The sequence below is a fragment of the Sinocyclocheilus grahami genome, unplaced genomic scaffold (assembly GCF_001515645.1).
Source record: "Sinocyclocheilus grahami isolate Dianchi unplaced genomic scaffold, SAMN03320097.WGS_v1.1 scaffold212.1, whole genome shotgun sequence".
In the NCBI taxonomy this organism is placed as follows: domain Eukaryota; kingdom Metazoa; phylum Chordata; class Actinopteri; order Cypriniformes; family Cyprinidae; genus Sinocyclocheilus; species Sinocyclocheilus grahami.
Window position 1 is genome coordinate 150,870 of NW_015505391.1, and position 14,940 is coordinate 165,809.

A 14,940-nucleotide genomic window follows, 5' to 3' on the forward strand; every position below is an offset into this window, starting at 1 on the left:
CCATCTTGTGAGTGTGCTCCGCTGTCGCCACCATCTTGTGAGCATGCACTAGTGTGGCCGCCATTTTGCGATCAGGCTCCGCTGCCGCCGCCATTTTGTGAGCGTGCTCTGGTACAGCCACCACTTCAGTCACACACATTGTTTTGCGTTCTTCCTCCGCGACACCCACAGTAAATACAGATCCGACAGTCAACAAAGCATGATCCATGAACTGAGTGAGTGATGAACGTGGACCCTCGCGTCTAAGCTTAGCCCTCAGAGGTTGATTTACGCCATCGCAGAAAAACTCTATCAATAAACTGTCTGGTAACTCAGAATAGTGAGTGATGGCTAAAAACTCTCGGATATAGTTCTCCAGTGATCGTGGACCCTGTTTAAGGGCTAACAAAATCCTTGCGGTGTCCATACCTGGCCAATGTTCTTCAGAAAAGCTGCTGGGTCCTTGTAGGGCTGAGTATTCTGTAACGGGGCTGACGAGACGTGAGACGTGTGGATCCATCTGCAAGCTTTTATTAGAGAGATGTGGTTAACAGGCAGGGTCAAACAATGGCAAACAGGTATATGGCGAGCAAAACACAAGAATAGTCCTAGGGCTAGCGTAGGTCACCTATCGGCAGACAGAATCACAGGGGCGAGACGAGAGGGAAAAATCCAGGAAAACAGGCAAAGATCAGATACCGCAGAAACAGGCAAGGCAAAACAAGGAAAACACAGAGACTCGGAAAGGGGTACAGGCTAAACAATACTCAGCAGAGAAAGGTGGTTAGAGTGGGTGTTATATAGTGAGTGAGGTGATTAGAAACAGCTGTGTGCAATCAGTGTAGTGTGCAAATCGTGCAAAGAATGGTGGGATATGTAGTCCAGGGTGCTATGCAACAGTTTGTGTTGTGCGAGAGTCAATGTAATGGAAAGGGTGACCTCTGGTGGTGAATAAACGGAAGTCCATGGACTGAATTCGTGACAATGGTCGGCTTGATTCCACAGATACTATTTAATCTGAACTGAGCAGGATGATGACATCACTGAATTCAATGATGAACTGCCTTTAACTGAAAATTGAGTATTTACCATTGTAATTTTGCCTTAATGACACACTATTTTCCTAATCAATGCTGTACAGTTGCTTTGACACAATCTGTATTGTTAAAAACGCTATATAAATAAAGGTGACTTGACTTGACTAATTAAGTTATATTTTAGCAGTTTAAACAACAGAAAGTGATAGTAAGATAAAGATTACAACAGAAAAACAAAGCTACATGGAGCTACAATCGCAAAATTCTCAGTAGCACAGCAGACAGGAACCGGAAATACCAGCTACTGCTCAGAGAAATACCAGCTACTGCTGGTGGTTGATGTAGGAGACCACTGATGTGCTGTCTGTGCGGACAAGCACATGATGGTCTCGCAGGTCTGGGAGGAAGTGTTTCAATGCCTGAAACACAGCCAGCATCTCCAGGCAATATATGTGCCACGTGAGATGGTGGCCTTCCCACAGACCCTGGACAGAGTGGCCACTCGTGACTACTCCCCAGCCTGTGAGGGAGGCGTCCATCGTTAGCTTTACGCGACAACAAGGAGCCCCCAGTACCCCAAGGGGCAACCCATTTTGCATGATCAAGGTCACGCAGCGATGCTTACGTACCTTAGACATGCGAAGTAGGTTGCCCCTCGGGGAAAACCCCTTTGTCCCGAGCCACCACTGCAAAGGCCTCATTTACAGCAGACCAAAAGGTATCACGTTGGATGTAGCTGCCATCAGACCTAACAGTCTCTGTTTGACAGTGAGTGACTGGATTTCTCTCACTCTCTTTACGGCTGTGAGGATTGACTGGATCCAAGCAGGAGTCAGATGTGACTGCATCATGCTCGAATCCCACACCACGCCCAGATAAGTGATTCTTTGTGCTGGAGAAAGCACACTTTTCTTGGCGTTCAGCCTCAACCCCAGCTCTTTTATATGGGTGAGAACTAGGCTGCTTAGCTTCAGTGGGCAACCGGTCTTGGGCCACAGAGTGATATAGCTGCTGTTTAATATAGACAATATAAATTAATATAGACATCTAAACTTCTCAAAGCCAGATGACAATTTCATAATTTAATTAACACATTAACACGTTTGCATGCGGTTGGAGGAAAGAGAGAGAAAGGGAACCTCCCGTCTGCTCACAGTTTCCCCCAGCATTATTTTGTTGCAGACTCGTAATGCACACTGCAATGTGAGATACGAGCCACTCGATTCTAAACTGCATAAGACTTTCTTCCCTCAAGAAGAAACGCCAACGGGAGCAGTGCTAACATTCCAGAAGTCGGGACATTTATGCATGAACCCAGCCAGCTCCCTCAAGAGCTGACTGTGCATGCTCCGCTCCCAAACAAACAACAGAATGGTCGTGTGTATTCGCACCGTAAAGTTCTCGCCATTCCATTGAACTGATTTCACACATGCTTCAGGACACGGTCACGCAGAGGCACTCCCAAAGCATTTCTGACGCAGCTCAAGTCCGCTGAAGGGGAACCCTGTGTTCCGACTATATTATCCATTCTAAATGAATGCAGGATTACAATTAGTGGCCAAATTATAGTATGTTGCATATAGTATATGCTTTTCTGGTAGATTATAAATTATGCATTACCACTTACACTGCTGCAGTGCAGTTTTATGTCATCTGCAGATTTTGTTTTTGTGTATTTCAGAGTGTCATGTTATTCCCCCTCTGGATGCAGTTATTCTGTTTGATGACTCTGGCAGTATCACCAAAGAAAATTTTGAAACAATGATCAGATTCATCAAGAACTTAATTGCCATGTTTTTGGATACACGAGCACAGGTGTGTATGTGCACATGCCAATTTTTCTCGGTAGCCATTTAAAAACTTGGCAGGTTTATGATGCCTTGTAGTGATTTAAAATCTGTTCAGATTTTAAAAGTCATGTAGTTTGAATAAAAATGTTTCATAACAAAAAATGTAGTATTTGTTATATTACTATAGAATTATATTCATATTGTATCTGTGTCTCAGGTGGCAGTAGCCAAATTCTCCACAAAAGTGTCGGCTGTCTTTCACTTTGAGAACTTTGCAGTGAAACGAGACCCCGACCAACTAATGAAAGATGTGACCCAGGCACAGGGAGATACATACACGCCTTCTGCAATACGTTTTGTGCTGTGAGTGCAACAGTAATTGTATTATTTACAATTGTAATGTTTATTAATTTGATTGCTTGCACTGTTCTAACTCCAGTACTGCCATATTCTTTGTTGTACAATGCAGAACAATTCTTAGGTGATGGTGTGAAATGCTATTATGCTGTATAGATATATGGGTTCTTCTATAATTTGAACTTCAGCCAAACACCAGAGTTGTGGTTTATTTCTTTGTACTGCTCTTTTATTCCCCCTCAGAGAAGAGATGTTTTCTGAGAAGGTGGGCATGCGAAGCAACTCTCAGAAGTTATTGCTGGTGATCACTGATGGAAAATCAAATGACCCCAAAGAGGAATTTAAGAATGTCATCCTGAAAGCCAATGAACGAGACATCACACGATTTGCTATTGGGGTAAACACAAATAATTAAGTAAAATTAAATTAATATTCCAGCTTAAATACAGCTGAAACACTATTGTGCTGTCAGTATATAACTCATCTCTTAGAGCTTATAAGTGCTTTCACGCATAGTTTTTTTTTAGAGAATTGACATTTTGGAGACCATTTCGAGGTCATGTGTGAACAGGTCTGGAAAATTTATTTTGGAGAAATACTTTACTTTCAATGCATTGAATAGCAAGCATCTGTGGTCTGCCAGTGGTTTACATAATGGCCAGTTTATCATTGTGTGAAACAACAAACAAAAGAAAACATAATGACTTCAAATTAACAACCGTTGTTTTTATCTTGCATCACATAATGAAATTGGATGAGCTCAGTGTTGTTTTCTGGCAATTATTTTTCATGAATTGTAATGTGTGCAAAGGATTGTAATTATGATTAGAGGACCGGAAGAATACAATTGATATAAATATACATAATGAATGATGTGAAATCAATGCTGCCTTCTAAGGATCCTTCGAACTGAAATGACCTGTCTATGATGGAGCCTTCCATTTGAGAAACACTCATCGAAACTAAGTACTTCTCTTCATGACTCGGGGAAGTCGTGGCCTAATGGTTAGAGAGTCGGACTCATAATCCAAAGGTTGTGGGTTTGAGTCTCGTACCGGCAGGGATTGTAGGTGGGGGGAGTGAATGTACAGCACTCTCTCCCACCTTCAATACCACAACTGAGGTGCCCTTGAGCAAGGGACCAAACCCCTAACTGCTCCCCGGGCGCCGTGGCATAAATGGCTGCCCGGTGTGTGTGTTCACTGCTGTGTGTGTGCACTAAGGATGGGTTAAATGCAGAGCACTATTTCCTAGTATGGGTCACCATACTTGGCCACATGTCACGTATGATTCATGTGGGTGGATAAAGAAAATGGTGCAGATTTTTAAAATTTAATTTCCAATTATTGACATTACAGACTTTGCTGGTGTTTTGCTGCTGATGTATGAAGAGTATTTAAAAAATACGACTGATAGCTTGTGTGAACAGCTGATATTGTGTATTTACAGAAAAAGTCAGTCTATTAAATTTCCAGTAATTTTTCTGGGTTTATTGTCTGAAAGTGGCTTGTGTATTTAACCTATAATACTCCTTTGAATAGATTTCATCAAACAATTGACATCTTTCTATTCCCTAAGTGTTGGGTATTTTTAATGTGTGAAATAATTTTTTGTTTTGTTTTGTCAGGTTGGTAAGGAGTATTCTCATCCTGAGCTGGAGCTGATCGCTTCATCACCCCAGTTTGTGTTTGAGACAGAGAGTTTCAGCGCTCTCACCTTGATACTAAACCAGCTAAGGGAAAAAATATTCTCCATTGAAGGTACTGAGCAATAGTAGAGATCGTCTCGGTTACATACATGTAACCCTCGTTCCCTGAAGGAGGGAACAGAGACCTCCTTCTCTGTTACGTATCGAGGGTTACATACGTAACCGTGACATTCCCTTTCAGTCAGTCATGTTCTATGTTACGTCAGCGGTGACTGACAAATATGGGATCCCTATGAAAACGTCACTATTGCTGACCCCCTCCATGGCGCTACTAAGAGGACCTGCTCCTCGTCCTCCCTGAACTTGCACAATGTCTGTGCGAGAAGGCTCACTGGGGAAAAACGCATACTTGCTTTGGCTCCAAGGCCAGCTGGGGTTCCCTTGGACCAGCTGGCAGTGGGACGTATCTGGAGAGGCAAACAGGTCTATCTGAGCATCCCGAAGCATCTCCAGATCAGCTGGACTGTCTCGGGGAGGAGTCGCCATTCTCCCAGACGGGTGGGTCGGCGTGAGTGCTCGTCGGCTGCACGATTGAGCTCGCCTGGGATGTGAATGGCACGAAGTGACCTCAGATGCTTCTGACTCCAAAGGAAGAGGTGGTGGGTGAGTTGAGACATGTGACGGAAACGTAGACTGCCCTGGTGGTTGATGTACGCAACGGTCGCAGTATTGTCCATTCGGACCAGCACGTGCTTGTCGTGTAGCAGCGATTTGAAGCGGCGCAGAGCAAGCCATACTGCTAGCAACTCGAGGCAATTGATCTGCCACTGCAGACGAGGCCCTGTCCAGGTGCCCGATGCTGCATGCCCATTGCACATGGCCCCCCAGCTTATGGCAGAGGCATCTGTTGAGACTACATCATGCCTGGACACTTGCACTAGGGGAACTCCCGCCCGAGGAAAGGCAAGGTCTGACCACGGGCTGAAAGTCTGGTGGCAGGATGGGGTGACTGAGACCCATTGAGTGCCACATTGCCATGCCCATCTCGGGACTCGGTCGTGAAGCCAACAGTGAAGTGATTTCATATGAAGCAATCCGAGTGGCGTGACCGTGGCAGCGGATGCCATATGCCCCAGGAGCCTATGAAACTGTTTCAGTGGGACCGCCCTCCTGTGCTGAAATGACTCCAGGCAGTTCAGCATCGACTGGGCACGCTCTACTGAGAGGTATGCTGTTAGATTGATTGAGTCCAACTCCATACCAAGAAAAGAGATCCTCTGCATGGGGGAGAGTTTGCCCTTTTCCAAGTTGACACGAAGCCCCAACCGGCTGAGGTGGCTGAGTACCACGTCCCTGTGTTCGTACAACTGTGCTCGAGACTGGGCCAGTATGAGACAGTCATCGAGGTAGTTGAGAATGCAAATGCCTCTTTCCCTCAACAGCCCCTACTTCAAGAAGAGGACTCCATCCATGACATTGGTGAAGACACGAGGTGACAGGAACAACCCGAAGGGGAGGACCTTGTACTGATATGCTCGCCCCTCGAACGGAAAGCAGAGAAACCGCCTGTGTCGAGGGAGAATCGAGACATGAAAGTACGCGTCCTTCAGGTCGATCACTGCAAACCAATCGTGTAGATGAACACATTGAAAAATACGTTTCTGCGTCAACATCCTGAATGCGAGCCTGTGGAGGGCTCGGTTCAGAACACGCAGGTCCAGGATTGGTCGTAACCCACTGCCTTTCTTGGGTACAATGAAGTTGGGGCTGTAAAACCCCGCCTTCATATCGGCTGGAGGGACCGGCTCTATTGCGTCCTTCGCCAGCAGGACTGCGATTTCTGCTCGCAAGACGGGAGTATCTTTGTTCGGAACAGAGGTGAACAGAATGCCCCTAAACTAGGGAGGACGCCGGGCGAACTGAATCGCATAGCTGAGTCTGATGGTTCTCGTGAGCCAGCGAGACGGTCTAGGGAGCGCTAGCCAGGCCCCCAGAAACCGAACAAGCGGGACTTGGGGAACCACCGACATACCCGCAGTGGGTCAGCGAGGTGGAGTGCAGGGACCCAACCTGGAAGGCAAAGTGTCCCGTAGTGGGGTCTGAGTGCGCGGTGCGACACTTAACTGGCTCCACGGTTGGGCAGGTGGTGTGGTCACCATCTCCTGAAGAGCAGGATCCAGAGCAGCAGGATGCAGGATGCGCTTAATTGCCTCTGTCTGCTTCTGTGTGGTGGAGAACTGCTGGGCAAAGCTCTCCACCGCATTGCCGAAGAGGCCAGCCCAGGAGATCGGGGGGTCCAAGAAGCGGTGCTTGTCGGACTCCCTCATATCTGCCAGGTTCAGTCAAAGGTGGCATTCCTGGACCACCAAGGTGGACATCGTCTGACCCAGGAACCGCGCCGTGACTTTCGTCACTCTGGACTGGAGGTGTGGATTATTAAGCAAAGCTGCATTACAATAGTACGCTTGACTGGGGGGATTTCCACATACCCTTAGCTGGAAGGGACATTCCCCTAAACACCAGAGGGAGCGATGTGCTGGAGGAGTGAGGGGTCCACGGAGACGCACTCAGCTGGAAAGCCCTCACTGTGATCCTCAGATCGCCCTGGCTATACGCCGAAGTAATCCTCCGCTGCTGTGAGACAGAGGAACTAGAACCAGGGCATAGCAAGGGGGACTCACCCCATTTGATGAAGAGGAGTTTTGATCACAACATCACGATCCCGCAATGAGAACATGAGTCATCCACGAGCACTGCTTCAGCGTGCTCACAGCCCAGGCACGAGATGCTGCGATCGTGACCATCAGCCGGAGCTAGGAAGCGACGCATCCAGAAACACATGAGTGGAAGGCCATCTTTAAAAAGATGCTGCATCACTCGTGGAGCTCTTTTGGATATTGCTCTTTTAGATAAAAAGTGCTGAAGCACACAGGGGAGGTTGCAGCGTGACCGCAGTTTGATAAGCTGCAGCATGCCGTCCAAACCAGAAAAAAAATCAACAGCACTGGACCAGCAAACCTCCGCTGATGCGCCATAACACCAACACTTTAAACGCTGTCTTGCAGACACTCTCTCGTTCAGTGACCGCACAAGCAGAAAGGCTCGGTTCCGAAGCGAAAAGCTGAATGTGCGACTGCATGCGCTCTCCATATATACCCGCGCTGCGGGGCGGGGTGCACGATGCAAAGCTCGCATGCCAACTTTCATTGGCTTGTTTTGTTAACACTCGAAGGTGATTGGGCTCTTCGGTGAGATCCCAATTCGTCAGTCACTGCTGACATAACGTCGAACATGACTGACTGAAAGGGAACTAAAATATCTAAATAAATCTCACTGAAGGAAATCCTACCTGCTCCTTCTCTCTGTTGCTGTAGGAACTGACACAGGGAACTTCAGCTCTTTTCAGATGGAATTATCACAGGGGGGTTTCAGTGTGGCCCTTTCTGAGGTCAGCAACATTTCCATATATTATTGTTTCCCTATTATTTTTTTATTTTTATTTTATACTGAGTTTTTCATCCAGAAATATATATATATATATATATATATATATATATATATATATATATATATATATATATATATATATATATATATATATATATATATATATTATACACTTATTATACATCTATATTATACAAAAAGGCAAGTTCTTCTATAGTACCATGGGTATTTTTTATTTTTTTTGCATCAATGACTTTGAATTTTATTTAAAATTTACTTTATCTACATTTCTTAAATTCATTTATGGTAATAACATAGAAAATGTGCCATATAGTTTAGTGGAAGATTGCTGCCATCTACTGGAAAACAAATACTTTAAAAATTAAAATAGTCACTAGATGGCTGCAAAGGACTGTTCAATGGTTATGTCTATATAAGTATGCATCTTTATTTAGATTTAGATTATACATCTTTATTTATATTTAGACTAGGGATGCATTGATATGAACATTTCCCAGTCAACAATTTGATCTCACAATGATCTCACCATGAGCTCTTTGGATACTCATGATGTGGTCACGAGCTCACCATGTGAGACCACTGTGATATCATTGTGTTAAACTCTCATTCTGTTAGTTTAGTGTGAGTTCACTGTTATCTAAAACTTCTCCAATATTGGTCTGTTATATCACAAACATCATGTAGAAGTTCATATTTTATAAAAACACAGTGTTTAAAAAAATCAGTATCCTTGTTTACATTCGGATTCTGGAGGTTTTTTTAATGACTCCTTTTCTTAACCTTTATTTATTTTTCCCCTTGAAAAGACTTGACACTTCCTGAAACACAGAGAGCAACATGTCAATGCAATCAGTTGCTAACTACTACTGCTCTTGTCATTACATTTTCTATAGCAGATGTGATTACTGAAGCCAGGTAATTCTACACCTGAGCTGGAAAGATAGCTGGTTCACATGTACCTGGACGTGTGCCAGTACTCTGCTAACACAGGGCCAGGCCACAGTGCATATTGGCATTATAATATCACATGAGCATATGTGAATAGCAATTAAAGAGACCTCTCATCATTTATCCAGTGTAACAATTACATGAGTCCATAACATAACTGTGAAGCACAAACGATTTGCTGACAGATTCTGCAGTATCCACGTATTTCCAGTGTTGAGAAATAGGAAGTAGAATGTCCCCCCGGTGATCAATATTTCAACTGCCTCCTCTCAACCTGCTCAACATCTTGAATTCACAATATTACACTATATTATTAATTATAAGCTCACATATTACTCACAGTGTGAGTATCACAGTATGTGATGTATAAAGTGTGATGTCACTGTGATCATTGCATGATCTAACTTGTTGACTGAGTTTGGCCAATACTTATAACCCATAATTCTTTATATTTGAAAGCCAATAAACAATATGTTGGCTGATAAATCTTAATCAAAATTTTTATATAATTTTTGACAGCCTGATTACAAAAAAAGTCTCACCATTAAAATCCATGTCTCACACTTCAACATAAAGCGAACATATACAGTACAGCAGCCTAACTTGAATCAGTGTAAGTTTTTTAATTAATTTTACTCTCCTATTACCAACTTTCTTTATCAAAAAAAAGCCTAACAAATAAATAAAATAATGCTTAAATAAAGCAAATAAGCAGTGTCGGTGCCACAGGGGCCAGTTTGTATGGGCTGGTGCCGACTCTGCAAAACAAAATTACTTACGTGTAAAGAATCAAAATGCATCTGCCATGGATAAATAAAATTAAATAGCCTCCGCAGAGACAATAACCAAATTATTTTTAATTAAACATATTGTTGATGAAAATAATAAGTTAAAAGTGGTGGTTATTATTAATAATGCATCAATGACTTTGAAAAATAAACATCTTAAATTAATACCACTATTTCAAATATCATAATTGCTGTTTGAGCTGCGTGTGCTGTAGGTAAAGAGCTAAACACCAGTAAACTGGAAATCAGATATTCAGAAATTGAAATCAGAAACTGTGGAAATCAGATATTTCATCAACATAAACATAATATTACAACTTGTATATGCACAAAAATACTCAATTGCACAAAGTGATCTTGAACTAAGGTACGTGCTACACTGAAAAAATTTTTTTTAGTCAGTTCAACTTAGAAAATGTACTTCATTACCAATAATGAATTGCCCTTAGTTCATTTAATTGAAGACATTTTTACACACAACCTAATTCAGTTTAATCAAAATAAATCAGTTTAGTTGGGTCAATTGCATCATTATCCACAACCTATAATGAACTACTAAGCTGGTGTCAATATTGATATTAGCCTAAAACACTGAGTGCCCACAGTCTAAGCACAAGCGCTACTCTTCAGCACAACTGCATTAGGTAAATATGCAAATAAACCCAAAGAATTCACAACTTTTTATTACGATAGTGTTCTCTTTATAATGTTTTGTATATGACAGACAGTTATAGTTATTAATGTTGTGCATTGCTGTTCGAGTTGCGTGCGCTGAAGCTGAAGAGCTGAATGAACACCTTTTAACTGAAGTGCTTTGCTATTACATAAAATAAACACATTATTACAACATACAAACTGCACAAAAGGCTGCAAATGAACAAGCGAATTTAACTGTTCTAGTCATGAATGTGTAGCTCCGTTGTAAATGCACTCTTCCAGTAACAACGTGTGTACAAAACATGGACACACAAAGATTCCACAATATTATTTTACAGTAATGCTCTCACAATATTTACATTGTATCGCACAAAATGGGCATAGAAATTGCGTACGCAAGTTTCCACGCACATATCGGGATTTATAAAAAATAAACTTGGCGTAAATATGTGCGCACCGAAAGGACATTCTAGACCATGCGTATGCACTCTTTTTCATGGCGTGAGAAAAGTAATGAAGTAAACAACGATTTTAAAATCTGTTTTCATTTTTCGATATACACATTTACATAAAATATTCCACTCTGATTAATGGAGATAAGCACTGAAATTACATAAAGTCATTACGCAGAAGTTAAATAAAACATATTTAGTGGATGCGCTTAATCACTTTTCCTGTGGCATGCTGTTTTAATGACAGCGAGGAGTGCTATAGGTGTACAATAATTCATCTTTAAACTAAACTGCAGATCTCATGTTATGAGAAAATATTTTAGTGCGAACAATGATCAATGATGCGCACTTACTTACAGCTGCACGAAGGTGTTGATGCCGTGTGAAGGCATCTCGACAACATTATGAAAAATACCACTGTATTTGAAGGTGTAGTCAGTCTTCACCTGACTAGGATATACAAAGGGATTTTTGCGCAGGTTCTGGCGTACGCATGGTTTTATAAATCTGAAAACTTGTGTGCATACGCAAAATCTAGCTTTTGTGAATACGTACACTTTTAGGATGAAATCTACGGAGATTTTTATAAATGAGACCCCTGCTCTTTATATGTTGCACTTAACTGTATGTTCCTTCTCGAAAATTCCTTCTCTTGATTCCGATCATATTTCAAGCAATTCAAAACCATCATGGTGAATAGTGTGCATCTGAAGTGTCTCTGAAGGAAGTAATGCGTTATTTATCGGCTTTAAAGAGGTCATATGATGCGATTTAAATTTATAGGTGTACAATAATTCATCTTTAAACTAAACTGCAGATCTCATGTTATGAGAAAATATTTTAGTGCGAACAATGATCAATGATGCGCACTTACTTACAGCTGCACGAAGGTGTTGATGCCGTGTGAAGGCATCTCGACAACATTATGAAAAATACCACTGTATTTGAAGGTGTAGTCAGTCTTCACCTGACTAGGATATACAAAGGGATTTTTGCGCAGGTTCTGGCGTACGCATGGTTTTATAAATCTGAAAACTTGTGTGCATACGCAAAATCTAGCTTTTGTGAATACGTACACTTTTAGGATGAAATCTACGGAGATTTTTATAAATGAGACCCCTGCTCTTTATATGTTGCACTTAACTGTATGTTCCTTCTCGAAAATTCCTTCTCTTGATTCCGATCATATTTCAAGCAATTCAAAACCATCATGGTGAATAGTGTGCATCTGAAGTGTCTCTGAAGGAAGTAATGCGTTATTTATCGGCTTTAAAGAGGTCATATGATGCGATTTAAATTTTTCCTTTCTCTTTGAAGTGTTTCAAGCTCTTGGTGCATAAAGAAGATCTGTAAAGTTGCAAAGACTTAAGTCTCAAATCCAAAGAGATATTCTTTATAAAAGTTAAGTCAACCACGCCTACTTAAAATGGCTCATTCTAACACGCCACCACATGTCTACGTCACGATGTGGGAAGATTTGCATAACGCCGCCAAATGTTCACGCAAAGAAAGAAGGCGTAACTTTTATTCTCGCTGTAGAATTGTTGCTGCCACCATGTCGTGAAGGCGCTGTGTGTTTCGTTGTGAAAGCGAAACTACTTTGTTTGGCCTTCCAAAAGAGGACGATATCCACTTCGTCATGCCAAGAGCTGATTCGTGCTGGTCGCTGAGGGAATATATCAACTTCGCGCTGTGGATCGCCGGATCGGCTTTCACCGTGGATGAAGCAGAGTCCAGCCCAGGGTCGTCACACCAGCCGCTCCTTCGTCTAATCCTTCGTGATTCTACCATTCTTGAGCATACTAATACTCTAATGAGAGTTAGTTGGCATGTAGTTGCAAAGTTGCTTATAGTCGATTGATTAAGGGGACCATCAAAATAAAATGTAACCATATAAATCATTGCATTTTTTTCAGTTGGTGTATAAAGCTCACATCAATTCATTAACATTAGCTCCACAGGAAACACTTAGCATCTAACCACTCACAAGCTGTAGTAAGATACTGTGCAGATCTTAAATAAACAATGTCAAGATATGATACAGTCCATTATTCTGTAAATGAAGTAGATTTAATATGGTGTTCATTGTGTGTTATAAATAATCATACTCTTAAACTTATAACCACAAATACGTAAGTATTATGATGTATTATAACTGTTGTTATGATTATTCATGAGTTGATGTAACATATTATAAGTTTTTTTATAATGCATTATGCATTCATTATAATGCCTTAAGAATACCCTTATAATGTATTATAAATACGGGCTTCATAGAAAGTGTTACCAAAGGATTTATTTCTATTATCTTCTTCATGCCTTCATCATCCTTGCAGCAGTAGGTTTTACAGAATACCAGACCACATAAAAGAAAAGTTTAGCTGTGTTTTTTACCCCCATTTATTTTCCGTTTTTGAAAGTTTTTCTTTTATTAGTATGACCCAACCGTCCCGAATTCTTCCTCCACCTGCTGGAGCAGGGGGAGCTTCCTCTTGAGGTCCACATGGCAGTTTTTGTGGAGATCGCCAACAGTACCAGCTACCCGGACGACACGCTCTGCTCGTTCTACATAACGAGCCTGAACACCGCATGCAGAGCGCGGTTGTCTGGATGTGGACCTCAAGGGAATTTTGCCACCTTCGACGGAACGACAGAGCTAAGGATCGCCCCGGAGCCAGAGCCTCACGGATCGTCTGACCAGGTGTGAGAGCCGGCAACAAGGGATGATACAGTGGAGAGCGAGGACATGGAGGAATACCCCGCCCACTGTACCACTGCTGAGGGTGAACTGAGGCAGGACTTTTATTCAGAATTTCCCAGTTTTCTGTCATCGTCTGAAATCTCTGTCTGTCTTGTTACGGCCAAGGAGTCCGTTTTTAACTGTTTGTCTGCCCTGAACTGTCTGAACTGTCTATCTGCCCTAAACTGTCTGTCTGCCCCATCACGTCCATGGAGGTAGTGCCCGAACTGTTAGTCTGCCCTGAACTGTCTGAACAGTCTGTCTGTCCTGTCATGACCACGGAGGTCGTGCTTGAATTGTCTGTCTGTCTTGAACTGTCTGTCGGCCTGGAATTCTTTCTGCCCTGAACTATCTGCCAGTCCTGAAGCGACCACGGAGGTTGTTCCCCTGTACATGACCATCTGGGAATTGCCATCTTGTCTGTGTGGGCAGCACACACCATTCCTGAACCCTGGACTGCTCAAAGCTCCCACCCAGCCTCCCTCTCCCACCCCCTCTTCATCAATCCTCACCACCGCCTCCACTGTCCCCTGTCAGCCCGTCAGCTCTTCCTCCGCCCACCATCTCTGATGGTGATGGGTTCGCCGTGGGTCTACCAATCTCCATCATCATTGTGGCTGGAGGATCCCTTGTCTTCGCCTCCAGACTCTGAGTCCCAGACTCCTCCTCGGCCCGTTGACCCAGCGGCTCCACCATGGCTATTAGCTCCCTCCTCTCCACCGTGGCCCTTCAGTCCACCAGCTCCGCCAGGCTCCCTTGTACCCCCGGCTCCGCCTTGGTCAGTCGTCAACCCGCCATCGCCTCAGGACTCCACTCCTCTGGCTGCGCCTCGTCGATCCGTCCCACCGGCTCCATTGGGCTCTACCTTGGTCCTCTATTGCTGTGGCTCCACCGCGGCCTTCCGGATCCCCGCCTACGCCTTGGTTGCCTGAGCCATCTGCTCCGCATTGGCCCTGCGGATCCTCCCCGTCGGCCTGGCTCAACGGCTCTCCGCCTTGCTCTGCCGCTGTTGGTCGGCCCCCTGGAGTCATCAGCCTTTCCTCCACCATGGTTCCTCCCTCCATCGGCCCCATCGA

The 14,940-nt window shown here is 43.3% G+C and overlaps 1 protein-coding gene across 1 annotated transcript in view; it reads left to right on the plus strand.

The window, feature by feature from the left end:
* Positions 1-14,940, plus strand: part of LOC107595976 (integrin alpha-X-like) — a 112,856-nt gene that overhangs the window by 55,292 nt on the left and 42,624 nt on the right. The window contains exons 6-10 of the mRNA XM_016286571.1: positions 2,698-2,831; positions 3,024-3,169; positions 3,407-3,560; positions 4,791-4,923; positions 8,186-8,259. Of these exons, the coding sequence (XP_016142057.1) occupies positions 2,698-2,831; positions 3,024-3,169; positions 3,407-3,560; positions 4,791-4,923; positions 8,186-8,259 (641 nt within the window). The remainder of the gene's footprint in view (positions 1-2,697; positions 2,832-3,023; positions 3,170-3,406; positions 3,561-4,790; positions 4,924-8,185; positions 8,260-14,940) is intronic.